We start from the raw sequence: 16599 nt of genomic DNA on the forward strand, positions 1-16599 counted from the left end.
CGTTACACAACAGATGGATAAATAGATAGATAAATAGAGAGTAATTAATCCATGAAGAATTATGCCACCCTTGCAATTACGAGCCTCTATTCCATACATTCCAAACTTGTACTTTCCATGTAAGTTTGATACAACAGTGAATTTACAGCCAAAAACTTTATGCCATTTATTTTTCTGGTATGCTCCAAAGTTATCACTAATCTTGATCTTTTTGTTTTGACCACCTGGAGGTGATATTTTGAATGAAACAGGCAAATTTTGCCACCCAAATGCTTCTTTAAATTTTATGACATAGAACAGTTCATAAGTCTTGTTTGGTGACAGGCCTTGTGTTTTTGCTAAGTCTAGTTTCCTTTTTGCTTCAAACAAACAAACTTTACGCAGCTCCATTCCATTTGCATAGTTTAACTTATATATATATATATATATTAGAATATGCTTTTTTCTCACGTAGGTTTTTTTCTTTTTCTTCTTTTAAATCTAAAGACATTTAATAACAGTTAAATTAAATTATGATCTAACAATTAATATTTGTAAGATATTATACAGAGTTAGCTACTATGTTATAACTAGACCTATCCATGGGCCAGGTCAGGCTGGGCTGAGTCCATAATTAATAAAATTAGAGCTTGTTCAAGCCTGCTCGGGCCCAATAATAAAAACCTTCATTCTTTTCAAAGCCCGCATGAATTTTATGGTCTTTCACCAAGGGCCATTCAAATAGACTTTTTCATCAAATAATAAATAATTTATAAAAAGATTAACAATAACATTAATTTGTGAACATTACCCAATATTATTTTATAAAATAAATTAAAATAAAAAATACCAAATGTACATCTTTGTTTAGTCACAACAACTAAAATTCAAACTATTATAACCTATTTTTAAAAACTAATTAATAAATATATTATATAATTCGGGCCAGGGTCGAGATTTTAACAATAAAAATCAGACCCAGCATGTTTTTAAAAACATACTTTATATTTTGTCCATGATTTGGTTTTATATATTTGTTTAAACCCTCTCAATTTTTGAGCAGGCCTTCGAGTTTGGGTGGATAGCCCAGCCCTGAATAAATCTAGTTCCAATAAGGGTGTTAAGTACTATTATCAATGGATAATGCAAACCTAGATTTCAGATATAACAACATCCATAAATGGCGCACTCTAAACATGTATATACAAGATAGTGATTATTCACAGTGGTGGTTTCAGAATTTTTATTTAGTGTGAATAAATTTAAAATAAAATAAAATAAAATAGCTATTAAAAGTGGCAGCTGGTGAAAAAAAAAGGAGGTTTGTCATACCATTTTCTATCATCTTTCGGATTTGAACCTCTTTCCAGTAATTCTGATCATCTCCCCAAGCAATCTTCAAGCCTTTTGCAGGGAAGGAAATTGTACTTTCCCATGTCTCCAAAACGTCAAACAAAAAAACCAAATAAATAAAAAGAACTCAGATAATGAATACATAATAATCAAGAAAAATAAAACATTAAGAATAAAAAAAAGAAGAACAAGAGGATCTCTTTCTATAATTAAATCTTGATAGAAGATGGATATGTATATAGCTAGCACAACAATGTATGACCCTTTTGAGTCATATTTATTAAACAAATAAATATACAAATATAACTATATATATATATGTATATACACATATACATATAGGATATACATACATCAAAATATAAATCTAACAAAATACTCTAACACGGCTCTTCAAACTCACGGTGGGTCATAAATCGAGAGTTTGTCAACTAGAAATTGAAACCGAAAGACAGTATGTGCCTTAGTGAAAAGATCAGCAAGCTGCTGTGTAGAGACAACATAAGGAAAAATAATGCTGCCAACAAGATAATGATGGCGAACAAAGTGAATAGCGATCTCAAGATGCTTCGTACGTTCATGAAATATAGGATTGGAAGCGATTTTAATGGCACTCTAGTTGTCACAGTATATAGGAGTAGGAGTAGAGACAGAGACACCAAAGTCCATCAAAATCTGTCGCAACCAAAGAACCTCCTTAGCAGTAGAAGACATAGCACCATACTCAGCATCAACAGTAGAAAGAGCAATAGTAGATTGCTTCTTGCTTTTCCAAGAGATAAGAGAATCTTAAAAAAAAAATGCAGAAACCAATAGTAGAATGTCGATTAAAGGCATCACCTGCCCAATCAGCATAAAAAAACTAAAGGGCGAGATATAGTGTCACGAAGATAACGGAGAACTCAAAAGAGGGCAACGTAATGAGTAGAGCGAGGAGCACTCATAAACTGACTAAGAACACGAATAACATGTACAATATCAGGCCGAGTAATGATCAGATAGATAAGACCACTAACAAGTACACGATAGCGAGTAGGATCAGGCAAAGGTTCACCATCAAAAGAGGAGAGTCAGTGATGTAGCTCAATAGGAGTAAAGGCAGCATGGAGATCAGTGATATCAACTCTTCAAAAAATGTTAGATATATATTTTTGTTGAGACACTAAATAAGCCCGACGAGAATAAGCAACCTCAATACAAGAAAGTAACGAAGAGGACCAAGATCTTTCATCTGAAACTCGGGGCCCGTTTGGTATGATGTAAAGTTGTTACTTTCTCTGCAAAGTAAGAGGGGTGAATCTATTTCAAGCGTTTGGTTCTTAAAAATAATATGGTCTCCTTGTAATCACTTTCCACTTGACTAGGGAAAGTGATTCACAAGGGGGTGGTGTGAAAGTGTTTACACCGTTAGATGGGAAAGTTTGGTAATTATCAAATTACCAAACTACCCTTTATTAAATAAAACTCTTTCTCGTTTGTTTTGTCTTTGAAAAAACCCTAACGCGATCATATTTCCAATTCGGCGGAGAGTTGTCGCTTCTTCTGAATCGGAGAAATCCCGGTAATATTTTTTTCAAGTTTGTTAGATTATTTTTGTGTTAAATTTTTTTGTTAAATTTTTTTCTTGTTGTAAAAATTCATATTTTAAATGGATCAAAGATAAATAAATTTCATATTTGTTTGGATAAAATTTTTATTGGAGAATTTTTGTTTTGATTAAATCAAATCTATGTTGAAATAATAATCCAACATGATAAGATAAGAACTTGAGACATATATATTTTTACTTGTCCACGATTGTTTTTTTAATTCCCTACGAAAAAAATTGTTCAGTATTTGTATTGAATCAAAGTTTTTAAAATATATGAGATATATAAATAAATATTAAGTAGAAGCATTCAAATCAAAATATTAATTCCTTAGTTTAACAATATTATTTCTTGTCTCTTTTATCATGTTTTGCATAACATATATTTTTATTTTTATGGGATTTTATTGTAGATATAATGGTGCAAACTTTTTTCTTATGTTCACAAATTCCATATTTTGCTAATTTTTGTTAACTTGGTAAAATTTATGTAAATGAAAAAGGATGCCTTTTGATATTTACAAAATTGATGAAATTCAATGTAATTCATCAACATTTTAGGGTTTTACTTGCGAATTTCATACATTCTTTTGAAAATTGGTTTATTGAACTTCATATATCTTCTTTTTTTCCCTTTTTTTTTTAAGGTTTATGTTGTTGTAATAGAAAATCTTGAGTAATAGATATGATGTAGATAATAAAACTACTTTGAAAACAAAAGTAATGTGAACTAGTGTGGATAATCAAATGGTTCTACTTAAATAAATATTAAGTAGAACCATGTGATTTTTTTTTTAATTTATGAAGAATAGGTTAATTATTATTTGGACTAAGTTAATAATATTATTAGAGTTGAATGAAAACCCAAATTTAGTAACTATAACAACTAAGGGCAAAAATGAGAATAAACCTAATTTTACATTGAAAACAAGTTCATACCAAACGTGGGAATTAAGTTTGCATGCAAAGTAATTACAATTTTGATTGGGATAACCAAACGTTGTAATGTTATTTTGCAGGTAAAGTAATTGCATGCAAAGTCTTTCCCTGCAAAGACTTTACATGCAATTACTTTCCCTGCAAAATGCCAAACGGGCCCTCGGTGTATAACTGTTGTTTAAAGGAAAGAACAGTATTAACATCATCACTAGTAACAACCATATCGTCAACATAAAAAAGAAGAATAGTAATGCTTCGAGGAGTCTGCCGAGTGAAGAGGGCATAATCATGAGAGCTTTCGGTGAAACCAAGAGTAAGAATCACATTGCGAAACAGCTCAAACTAGGCACGATGAGACTGTTTGAGCCCATAGATAGCTAGACGAAGATGACAGACATGCTGAGGAGTCATATAAATGTCCTCTGAGAGATCTCCATGTAGGAAGGTATTGTTCACATCTAACTGATGAAGTGGCCAGTGATAAGCAGCAACTATAGATAAAAGAAGACGAACAGTAGCTAATTTGACCACAGGAGCAAATGTCTCCTCGTAATCAATGCCATACTCCTAAGTAAAACCACGAGCAACAAGACGCGCTTTGTGGCGTTTAATACTATCATTGGTTTGGGTCTTAACTCGATAAACCCATAGACAACTGATAGGAGTAACACTAGATGAAAGAGGAACAAGATCCCATGTATGCATGTGCTGAAGAGCATCAAGTTCCTCTGACATAGCCTGTTGCCACTGGGGATGTTTTACCTCCTTATGATAAGACTGCGGCTCTGAATATGAGTGAATAGTAGTAAGAAAGGCTTGAAAATCAGGAGAGTAGGTAGATGAGAGAGAAAGGTCGTACCGAGCAGGAGGACGGCGAGGACTGCCTGGGTAACAACGGGGGACAATAGGAGCATCTTCAGGAGAGGATGGGTCGGCAGAGAGAAGAGATAAATCACCACAATTATCAATGCACCCAGAGGAAGGGGAAGGAGGAACAACGAAAGTGTTAATGGAGACGTCTGGAAAGGGTACAGAATTAGGAGAGGTGGTGGAACTCGGAAAAATTATGGAGGGGAGAGAAGAGGATGCATTAGTGGAAGACTGAAGAAAGGAAAGATTTGGGAAGGATGAAGAGAAGTAAGGGGTATCTTCAAGAAAAGTGACGTGACGTGATATACGAAGACAGTGGGAATAGGGATCATAATAGCGATAGCCCTTATGTTTAGAGCTATACCCAAGAAAAATACACATTGTAGAACAGGGAGAAAGTTTGTTTCTCTCGACAGTGGGCAAAAGAACAAAATAGGTGCAATCAAACTTGCGAATATGACCATAGGAGGGGGGAAGGGAATACAAACGCTCATAAGGTGTGATATCAGAGAAAGTGGAGGCAGGAGTGCGATTGATAAGATAGACATAAGTAAGAATGGCTTCAACCCAGAAGGGTTGAGGGACAGAAGAGGCAAAGAGAAGTGCACAAGCAGTGTCTATGATATGGTGATGTTTGTGCTCAGCGACACCGTTTTGAGCAGGTGTATAAGGACAGGATCGCTGTGGAATAGTGCCATAAGTGGAAAGTAATGTGCAAAAGGATGTAGAGAGATACTTGCGTGCTTCATCGGAACGAAAAATCTTAATGCGTTTACCAAATTGAGTATATACCATTTGCGTAAGTTGAGAGTAAATAGCAAAAACTTCAGATCGGGAATGCATTAAATAAAGCCAAGTATAACGCGAGAAATCATCAACAAAGGATATAAAAGAGAAGAAACCACCAAGAGAAGAGAAGGATGCAGGACCCCAAACATCAGAATGAACTAAATCAAAAGTAGATTCAGAAATAGATTCTTGTGAAGAGAAAGGAAAAGCAGTGGGTTTAGCGAGTTTACAATCCATACATGGATGTGAAGGAAGGGAAGAAACAGAACCAAGATTACTTGAACTTGTTAAAAGTTTCAGGTGAAAACTAGAAAAGTGACCAAGGTGACTGTGCCAATGATCAAGAGAACATACAAAGGCGACATTATCAGATGATGGAAGAGCGGGAAGATGAAGAAAATCTAAGTGATAGAGCCTGCCAACTCTACGCTCGGTCCCAATACTCTGGCCTGTAAGATGGTCCTGCACAAATAGAGGAAGAAAAGGTAACTGTGAGACCATGATTAGTGAGCTGACTAATATAAAGAAGGTTGAGAGCTATAAGCCAGGGACATGATGGACATCACGAATGTAAAATGAAGTGAACTAAAGATGACCACACTACGTGATAGGATGAAGGCTTCCATCAGCAGTATGAACACCAGAAAAGGTATGAGGCATAGCAATAGAGACTAGGCTAGAGGTATCAGCAGTTATATGATGAGTGACACCATAATCTAAAATCTAAATGGAGGAAAACATACCAGAAGCAACAGACATAGCAGAGAAAACACTAGAGGGCAAAGCGTACTGCATGGCATGAATTTATTTAGTAAGCTGAGCAACCTGAGAAAGAAGATCAGCAGAGGAAGGAGAATCTGAAGCTGAGACAAAAGCAGCATGAGGGGAGGAAGCAGGAGATCGAGGCGGAGGGTGAGACTGTGATAACTGCTATTGCTGTCGTTGTTGAAGCTTCAGACACTGATTCTTCATATGACTAGGACGCTTGCAGTAATAACAGATAATAGAAGATCGAGAAGAGGTTGATAAAGCAAGAGCTGGTGGTACAGAAGGATCGGAGGGTACTCTAGTGGAACGTGGAGAGGTTACAGCAAGAACTGTGTTAGTAGGGAGAAGCCGTGGAGATAATGTGCTGAGACAAGTTTCTTCAGCAATAACACTGTGAATGACATCATCAAATGGTGGAAAAGGGTCCCGATTGAGCAGTTGACTGTGAACAACCTCAAAATCAAGATGAAGACGCATAAGAAATTCGAAGGTGCGCTGTATGTGGCGAGACTGAGTGCGAGTTTTGCAACATGTGCATGTTAGGCAAGTGGACCCCTCCAATGAATCAATTTGACGCCACAGGGACCGCAGGTCATTGACATACTCTTTGACGGAACGCTTACGTTGCTGGATGTGAGTAAGATCCTGCAAAATGGCATATTGACGAGCAAAGCTGGAATGCTCAAACATATGGGCTAAGTGTTCCCAAATTGGGATGTCCAATTTCCATACGAACATCAATCTCACAAGACTGACAGATAATGGTCATGGTACGACGATCAGCAAGTGTCCATGATGCATCAGGGGTGGAAGGTTGGGGAGAAGTACCGTCGATATGGCCAAGTAGATACATACTGAGTAAAATAATGTGAACGGTAGTAAACCATTCTCTATAATTGGAACCATTTAATTTGATGTTGACTGGAGCTAGGAAATGAGGAGCATAAGAAGATGATGCCATTTTTTTAATGGGAGTAGTCGAAAACAACAAGAATTTTTTTTTTGTTTTTTTAAATATATATTATATATTGTATATTATATTATATTATATATATGTATATATATATATATATATTCGTACTGAGAATCAAAACAAACACAAAAAGACAGAATCTCGGGACTTGAATTATGGAAATTCCGTTCGTGGAATTTCGTGTTGGTAGTCTGGTCCAAGAAGCAGTCCGCTCGTCGGTTGAGAAGAGATGGAAAGACAGAGAACTAGCAGTGAAGAAGTTGTGATGATCCGGTGACCAAGGCTGAGCAAAAAAGCACTTACAGTGAAAAAGTAGTGATGGAGATGATCTGGCAGCGGGATTTGAGCGAGGGACTGTGATGATCACGATAACGGGATTTGAGCTAGTGACTGTGATGATCACTGCGGAGGGATTTAAGCAAGTGGCTGTGATGATCACTGTGGTAGGATTTAAGTGGATGGCTATGATGATGGCTTGTGGCAACGTGTACAAAGGTCGTCAGTACATTGGCAAGAATTTCAAATTGAACCAAGCAACCGAGGAGAAACAAAACAAAATGCTTGTCGGAGAGCAACAAGAACAAACGGACTGATCAACATTCCAGCGAGATCGGCCGGTGGCCGGCATCTGATACCATGATAGAAGATGGATTTGTATATAGCCAGCACAACAATGTATGACCCCTTTGGGTCATATTTATAGAACAAATAAATATACAAATATAACTATATGTATGTATATACAGGATATACATACATCAAAATATACATCTAACATAATACTCTAACAAATCTTACATATTCATGAGAACCAAGATTCTCCAAAGTCAACTCATAATTCATTTTGCTTCAAATGCTACCACAATTTTTCTACTTAGATTCCTCAAGCTTGAAATGGAAAGCTACATTTGGCACATCCTCGGCCAAATGTAGCCATATTGGGAGGGATACATTTTGGTGCATTTCTTTCACTGTCAAACAAAATCTTGAATGAAGTTGCCAAGTATACCAATAGGTATGTAGCCCAGCGGTACCCCTAGTCCTCTCGTTGAGAAAGACACGAGTTCGATTCCCCTTGACTACACTCCACAGTTTCAAGAGTTTCAAGAGGGTGAGGACGTTGTGGTAATTCCCCCATCTGCGTCAGTCCCTGATAGTTGACCCTTGTCATCCTACCTCAAAATTGCCAATTGGTGCACAATGTCAATGGTGGTGAGGATGCTGAGGAATCAAATTCTCCAATAATGTCCAGATTATATTGGTAGTGCTTAATGTGGAGGAATCACAGATAGACGCCATTCCTTTTATGAAGATGCCTCAAATTGTCGTTTCATCAATTGTCTAGATCAACCTCTTAACCTTTATTCTTACTCTTTGATCATGTTACATAGGGATGTCAATTGGTTCTGGCCCCGACGGGGAACTCGATTCCCCACCCCGTTGGGGCCGGGGTCGGAGAATTTTTTTTGGGGGTTAGGGCCGGGGCCGGGGAATATCCTCCCTGCCCCACCCCGGCCCTGAAATATTAAATATTTGATTTAAATTATATATATATATATATATTATGTTATAAATATCTAAATAAAAATTGGGGAAAAAACCTATATATTTATTTATTTAATTAACAAATTATTAATAATTAAATGAACATTAGTATAAAAATTAAATAAAATTTTAAACTTATATTAACTATATTATATTTTTAAAATTTTTTAAAATTTGCAAGTAATTTATAATGATTGTGTATGTTGATATTTTGTATTATGTCATATTTGTAAATGAGTTTCTCAATTATTAAAAATTTTTATGGTTTTTTAACAAATATTTTATAATATTTATTTTACATAAAAATAATTTTTAATTTATTAATCGGGGCCGGAGAATCCCCGAACCCGAAAAATCCCCATGGGGACGGGGACGGAGAAAAAAAATTCCCCGGATTCGGAGCCGGGTTCGGGGATGGGAGTATGATTTTGGGGTCGGGGCCGGGGAATGTATTTCCCGGTGAATCCCGGCCCCGTTGACATCTCTAATTACATCGACTTTTTAATACCAAACTTTGCTCTAGAACTAACATTATGACCACAAATTAAAACTTACATGTTTATATTGAGGTATCATCCGCCATAGAGTTATTGGTCACGATGAAAACTAGTTGTGATCGATAATTTTTTATGTTGTTTTCCTTTGCTTTTATTCAGAAAAAAAAATTCTAGTATGCTACCAAAATCTAATAGCTTGATGCTTGCACTGTTTTATGTTCTGTGTGATATTGTTTGATGCTAGTTGTACTTTTCTCAACTCTTATCATTTTGACAGGACAAGTTTTTAGAGTAGTGTTTCATTAAGTTAATGATCCACTTGATTGTTAATATGCCAAACACAAAATCTCCTTCTGCCCCTACTAAATGAGTAACTACTAATATGGCCTTGTAAAAAATTATTTTTGTTTATATATTCCCATAGAACATTTCTAATCTATTTGTTTATATATTCTTATGAATAGAAGTTCACCCAAGAAGTTTATGTCAAAAAGATTGATCCTTAATTTTTACATCAGTCTTCAAATGAAAGTTCTTACTTAGTTTATTTGTTTGTCAATGGGGTATAATATATATATATATATATATATATTACAAGGGTATAACAGTAATTATTCATTTTTTCAATAATAATAATAATAATATGAAAGAGGGTTGTTTCATATATATGCCCATACAGACTCTTGATATTACATAATTATGTCAAGTTTCCATTTTTCATACAACTTGCATATTATAAATCCATATATTGTTATAGTTGATGTAAATATTTAATCATTTGTGAAGATAAATGCATATGTTTGAGCTTAGTTTATTATTATTATTATTTTTTTGTCTTTAATGGAATACCTCAGAATATAAGGATTTATATAATCAACTTCAAATAGCTGACATTAGCGATTAGCTTTTATTTTTGTTGGAAATAAATACATCAGCATGTAATAATTAAATTTTATAGGGTTGTTATGGGGAAAAAAATCCAAGCTAGAGCTCTTAAAATTTTTTAAGCCATAAAATTATCAAGGATTTTATAATTGACTACGTGCTATTTATTTATTTATGTATTTATTGTGAATATGAATTGAATAATAAAGTTCTGAAAAGCACTTTTTTGGCCAGAACAGAAAAAACATTTGCCTTTTTTTTTATTGCGGGTGGACCATGAACAAATGTGCCCTAAACATTTTTTGTTCTTTTTATATATTCTTATTTTTTTAATAATTTAATTTAATTTTCTTTCATTATTTTATTATTATATCCATCCACTTGTGGGTGTGTGTTTTTTTCGCAAATTTTCTAAAAAAATATTTTATAAAATAAATGGTGTTTGCGTATGTTTTCTCAGAAATAAAAATTTAAAATTATTTTTTTAAAAAACATTAAAATAGCATTTTACACTCAGTACTTACGGAAAACATAAATTAATCATTTATATAATATATATATATATATATATATATATATATATATTGGTTTTTAATCTTTTTTCCTAATTTTCTGAGATATGTTAAATATAAAATAAATAAATAATGAAAAGTTCCTCTTATTAAACTTAGGAAACTAAAATCATGCACACTAAACAGCAAAGATGGTTCTTTTTTTACTGTGTTAGGTTCTGATTAATTATTTTCTTATTTGGAGCTATTTATGGGTTTTTCATTCCTTGTTTTTTGTTCTATTTTATTTATTAATTAATCATATGTTGTCCGAAAAACCAAAAAAAAAACAAAGAATGCTTAATTTAGTTGCTCTATGAAACTAGTAAGAATAAAATTTCATAAAAATAAATATAAAATAAAGAAAAACTAAAAAATAAAAATATTCTTTTCTAAATCCATACTTGTTTTTACCTAGTTTGAATTTTATCTCTCTGTGTATACATACTCATCGAATATACCTGTTTTACAATCATATTTTTATTAATTAAATAATAGAATCCGAATCACAAAAAATAAGTAATAAAATTTTATATATTATTCAAAAAGAGAAAAAGAAAATGCTTATTTCCACCAAGGCATAAAAGAATAAATCAGGTTTATCACACAATTGGATTCATCATTGGAAAAGTATGGCCTTATTCCAAATGCTTTAAATGTGTATAAAAGCTGAAGAAGTTGTTCATGAGTCTAACAAGAAAGAGTGTCTTCAATTTTCACACAAAATGAGCCAACAACAACAAGCTTCGGACAATCATAAACATGTAAGTTTTATAAAAGGAACTCTTCTTTTGTGGATTTTTGAGAAATGATGATAAGCACTGCCACACAAAGAGGTATCAAGAGACAGACAGATATAATGATGCACCAGTTACGATGGGTTAATGACTCCTAAAAATTTATCATGTGGAGTAGGCTAACACATGGGGCAATTATATCTATCACGTGTGCCCAAAATGATATATTATGAACTGTAACCTATAATGATAAATCCCCCGTCTTATAACTTTGGAGGGGTGGAGAATATAGCTTCCCTTACAGGGGATCCAGTGAACAGTGGATGACCTATGATATTGTTATTCTTGATTTTTTTTCATGTTCATTATCCAAGGGATTATTTTATTATTATTTTTAATTTAGTTTTTGTTTTAATGTTTTGTAACAGTGGGATTGTTTGGGTGCGATTTGCATCTCTACAAAAGGTTTGGACATTGTTTGGGGAGAAGATTCGAGATATTGGAAGCAGGTTCAAATTCCCAAAGATGATGGAACAGAGTATGATAAAATTTCCTTTTGTTTAATTTTCGTGTAATAAGCTTGAAAATTTGTTATTTTTTTGTTTGTTTGTTTATATTGGTTTAATTGATCAGTGATCTAGATTTTTCATAGGTTATCTCTAATATAGTGTTGCATGGTTTTAAAGTATGAAGTAGTTGAAAAATTCTGCTCCTGTATACTTCTTCTTATTATTATTATTGATTTTCTTTTATTCAAACCTATCATGTTTTAAGGAAAAAAAAAAAGTATATTTAGTAGATATTTAAACCAAAACCCATATCGAGACTTCATTTTAATGGTAACCACAAATGTTTATAATTTATATTGCTGTGACCACAAATATATTTTTTGTAATTGGATGGTGACATAATTTTTATTCGGTAGCTCAAATGGCCATAAAGGCTTGTTTTGGGATTATTTTCGGCAACTTGCTGACATGGAGGGGCTATTTCCAGTAATTTGGCTGACATGGGGAGGTTATTTCCGGTGACTTGGCTGATGTGGAGGAGTCATCGGAAATAGCCTCTCCACGTCAGTCAAGTCGCCTGAAATAGCCTCCAAATAAACTTTTATGGCTACAGGTGCTACTAGAAAAAAGTTATGTGGCCATCCGATCTACAAAAAAACATTTGTGACTACAACGATATAAATTACAAATATTTGTGACCACCAATGAAATGAACCAATCGTATCTTTCATTTGCTAAGTATATATGTAGTTGAATATCTTGCAATAAAAATGCGATAAAAATGTGTACTCACATGTCTCAAAACTCAAATTCAAGTTGACAGCTGAAACTGTCATTAAAATATAGCAAGAGTGCAAGACTCATATATATATATATATATATATATTTTATTTGCTCAATATCAATATTATTAACATTGTATATAATTATGTACAGATTAAATTATGGAGAGGGAATGGAGTTGCTTCGAGTGTGTTGGTTGGAAATAAGAGGAACACTAAACTTAGAAGAAACACATCTGTTACCAAACATGACTTATAAATTATTTTACATCATAAAGTTCAAAGTTGGTGCTTTTGGGTGGGATGAGGGCCCTGTTCCACTTCATTTAGTAACTCCAGATGGTCACCAGATTAAGAGAAATGACAACTTTGGAATATACCTTAAGAATAAATGGCACAAAGTTTTTGGTGGTGAATTCACTGTTGGATCAACCAGGAAGGGAAATGTTAGATTTGCAATAAATGGATTCAACACTTCTTGCTGGAAGGGTGGCATGGTTCTTCATGGTGTCCTAATTGAACCCAAAAAATGATCATTTTCTATATATCTATATATATATATATATATATATACTAGAATAAATTGTGTGCTTCATGTTGTGTTAATGGAGCTAAATAAAACATGTGTTATGGGACAATAAGCATATAACTTTGTTGCTAATAATGTATGTCTTGACTTATTACTCAACTTGTCTCATTTGGTAGATAATAATGTTAATTATGTATTTGCTAATAGTGTTCATATAGGTTTTCAATTATCATAATTTTCTACTATTAAAGTTATATGGAATTTTTTTTTTAAAAAAAATTATATATGCATGATAATTATGCCAAAACTATCAATTGCAATGATAAGTATAAATTGTTCTCCAAAATGACTCCTTTTATACAAGATTTTTGTCCTAAATTAAGTATGTTGTAGGATCAATTAGCGTGCTTATAAAGCATTGAATTGCAAGTAAATGTGGTATTTTTCAAATATAGAAAAAACAATGTTTGACTTCATCGTTGATGGTGTTGAGAGAAGATTTTGAGTCTGTTAAGAGTTTTATCTTACATCACATGCCTTACCTACTGTTAGTGTAGTCACGAGTGAATTAATCAAAGTAGAGACTAGTTTTGCCTTTGTTTTCCATCTATTGTACTAATAAATCTCAAATTTCATCTATTGTTAATTATTACTAATACAACTTTATTCAACTCAAGACAACTTATTTCTAAAATCATTTAATATGAGTAAAGCTATTTCCATGAGGCATTGAAAGAATCCTTATACACAACTTCTAAGATATGATCGTTGTAACATCCCCAAAATAAATACCCTAACTAAATTCACAATTATAAATTTTTCTATTGTCCATATTTGTACAAAAATAATGTAATTATTAAGTAAAGAAATTTTAAATAGTCATTAATTAGTTATAAGGGTTGAAACAAAAATAAAATAAATGTTAGGGGTTAATATGAAAAAGGAGATAATATACAATCTATACATACTATTAAAGTAGATGTATAAACTGTTCTGAGTGATTCAAAGAATAATTTTAATATTTTCATTTATATTAAATATAAAATTTTTAATTAAAATTTTTAATTGCATAATAGGCATTGATTTGCATTAAATCAATTTTATATTAAATATTTAATAGGATGTTCTAATGGAAACGGATGCTAATATGATTGAAAAGAGTTTTAAGGAAGATTTTAAAAAAAAATTTACATAAAGTGCCATTAAATTCATGATGCCCATTAAATCGGTTTTATATTAAATCCTTCATATATTTTTTTAAGTTTTGGTTTAAAAAATATTTAACAATATTTATTTGGTATTATATTAAATATTAAAAATGCAAAAAAAAAATATAGGAGACTAATAGATAATATTATTATATTAAATAAGATCACGGATGATAAAGAGGGTTTCAAGGAAGATTTTTAAACTCTTTTTTAAAGAAATTTCCTCATTGCATTATAAACATTGAAGATTTAATGGAATTGATTTTATCATAGACATTATGTCAGTTTTATATTAAACATTTAATAAGACCTACTCATGGTGTTTAATTATATTATTTTTATAATTTAATCCAAATTTAAATTTTTAATTATATTTAAGTTTTTATTTATATTACTTATGATATTAATAGCAATAAATTTTTAATTATACATATTTATTTATGCAATAAATGTACATAAGACCTTTGAAATCCAAAGTATACAACATTTTTTATTGTATGAGTTGTTTAATTATATTATTTTTATAATTTGCTCCTAGAGTGATTCAAAGAACAAATTTAAATTTTTTTATTACATTTAAATTTTAATTTATATTACTTATGATATTAATAATTGAAAATTTTTAATTGCACTTATTTATTTATTTATGCAAAACTCCGATGCGAAGCCGGGGAGAATGCCTAGTTAAAGTAAATCCTATTGATCAATGTGGATAAACAAATATCTATATATATATATATATATATATATATATATATGTTTCGAACTCTAAGTTATTCTCTTATTTTTCTCACAAAGTCGTCGATTTTTCCCATCTTAAGAGGGTTAACAAGAGAGAAAGATAATAGTGAAGTAGAAGGTGCACAAACTTTAGTTTAGTATTGAGTGAGAGGTGAGTATTTTATTTATGCTTATATGGGATTGTATGTTTGATTATATTGATTTATATATCTGATTAAATTATTGGATTAAACAATTGTTTTAAGTACTTTATTTATGGTTATATGGGATTGTATGTTTGATTATGCTAATTTATATATCTGATTGAATTATTGGATTAATCAATTGTTGTAAGTGCTTTATTTATGCTTATATAGGATTGTATATTTCATTATGTTAATTTATATATTTGATTGAATTGTTGGATTGAGTGATTGTTTTAAGTGCTTTGTATGTGAATGTATGTTTTATCATGTGCATGTATATATATATATATATATATATATATATATATGATGATGATGATGATGATGAATTTATTTGGATTGAGAGATTACTTTATATGTATATATATATATATATATGATAGGGAGAGATTGGTTGGATGTTATGGTGTGAGATATGTAATAATAAAAAAATAGTGGATGATTGATACTTGTCTTGTTTGGGTATGTTCTTTGGCCTAATGTTGTGTGTTGTGGATTTTCTTGCACCTATCCATATAGGAGATGATAGGATGATGACACCTATTTATATAGGCTATGATACGATCTCATGGTACTATGTCTATGTAGGTAACGATATCAGTACCTAAAATTGATGAGACTGTGATGCGTGCCCCTATAGGCGATGATAGCACATGGCGGGGGAGAAAGATATGACCATTAGACCATTGGACATACTTAGACTAAGACAGCATGGCCCCAATAAATCAAATGGAAGAAACTAACATTTCAAACTAGAAGGGAACCATTCAGACATGAATATGGGAATATCTAAGGATAAGTGTACTAATATGGCCCTCCAAAGTTGAGCAATGTGCAACAATGCCCAACCTGAACAGATTACGGTGGTTAGCAGCATGGATACGAAGCACTTGAACTAGCATATGTTGAACCTGATTGCGAACATAGTGGAAGTCAAAAGCAAGGTGTTTTCATTCGGCTATAAAACATAAGATTCTCACATAGATATATAACTCTAGTGTTGTCACAATAGATAGTTGGTACCTTTTGGAGAGGAATGTGTAGTTCCAATATTAGATTCTTGAGTCTCTTGTTGTCTCAGTAAACACACTAGCTACGGCTTGGTATTCAACTTCTGTAGACGAACGAGCAATAGTGCTTTCCTTTTTGGATGACCAACTGATCGGATTAA

The 16599-nt window shown here is 32.3% G+C and overlaps 1 protein-coding gene across 1 annotated transcript; it reads left to right on the forward strand.

Moving 5' to 3' along the window:
- Nucleotides 1-11410: 11410 nt before the first annotated feature.
- On the forward strand, nucleotides 11411-13403 carry LOC120263356 (protein PHLOEM PROTEIN 2-LIKE A5-like). The gene is made up of 3 exons (XM_039271219.1): nucleotides 11411-11501; nucleotides 11903-12012; nucleotides 12920-13403. The coding sequence occupies exons 1-3, from the start codon at nucleotides 11463-11465 to the stop codon at nucleotides 13296-13298; spliced, it is 528 nt and encodes a 175-aa protein (XP_039127153.1). The 5' UTR covers nucleotides 11411-11462; the 3' UTR covers nucleotides 13299-13403.
- The last annotated feature ends 3196 nt before the right edge of the window (nucleotides 13404-16599 follow it).

Source organism: Dioscorea cayenensis, chromosome 6 (genome assembly GCF_009730915.1).
Source record: "Dioscorea cayenensis subsp. rotundata cultivar TDr96_F1 chromosome 6, TDr96_F1_v2_PseudoChromosome.rev07_lg8_w22 25.fasta, whole genome shotgun sequence".
Lineage (NCBI taxonomy): Eukaryota > Viridiplantae > Streptophyta > Magnoliopsida > Dioscoreales > Dioscoreaceae > Dioscorea > Dioscorea cayenensis.

What these genes read in the sequence shown, in the direction of transcription:
- LOC120263356 (XM_039271219.1), top strand. Translation starts at nt 11,463, where the DNA reads ATGAGCCAACAACAACAAGCTTCGGACAATCATAAACAT. An exon ending in CTTCGGACAATCATAAACAT is followed by an intron (nt 11,502 to 11,902) that starts GTAAGTTTTATA and finishes GTTTTGTAACAG; the next exon opens with TGGGATTGTTTGGGTGCGAT. An exon ending in CCCAAAGATGATGGAACAGA is followed by an intron (nt 12,013 to 12,919) that starts GTATGATAAAAT and finishes AATTATGTACAG; the next exon opens with ATTAAATTATGGAGAGGGAA.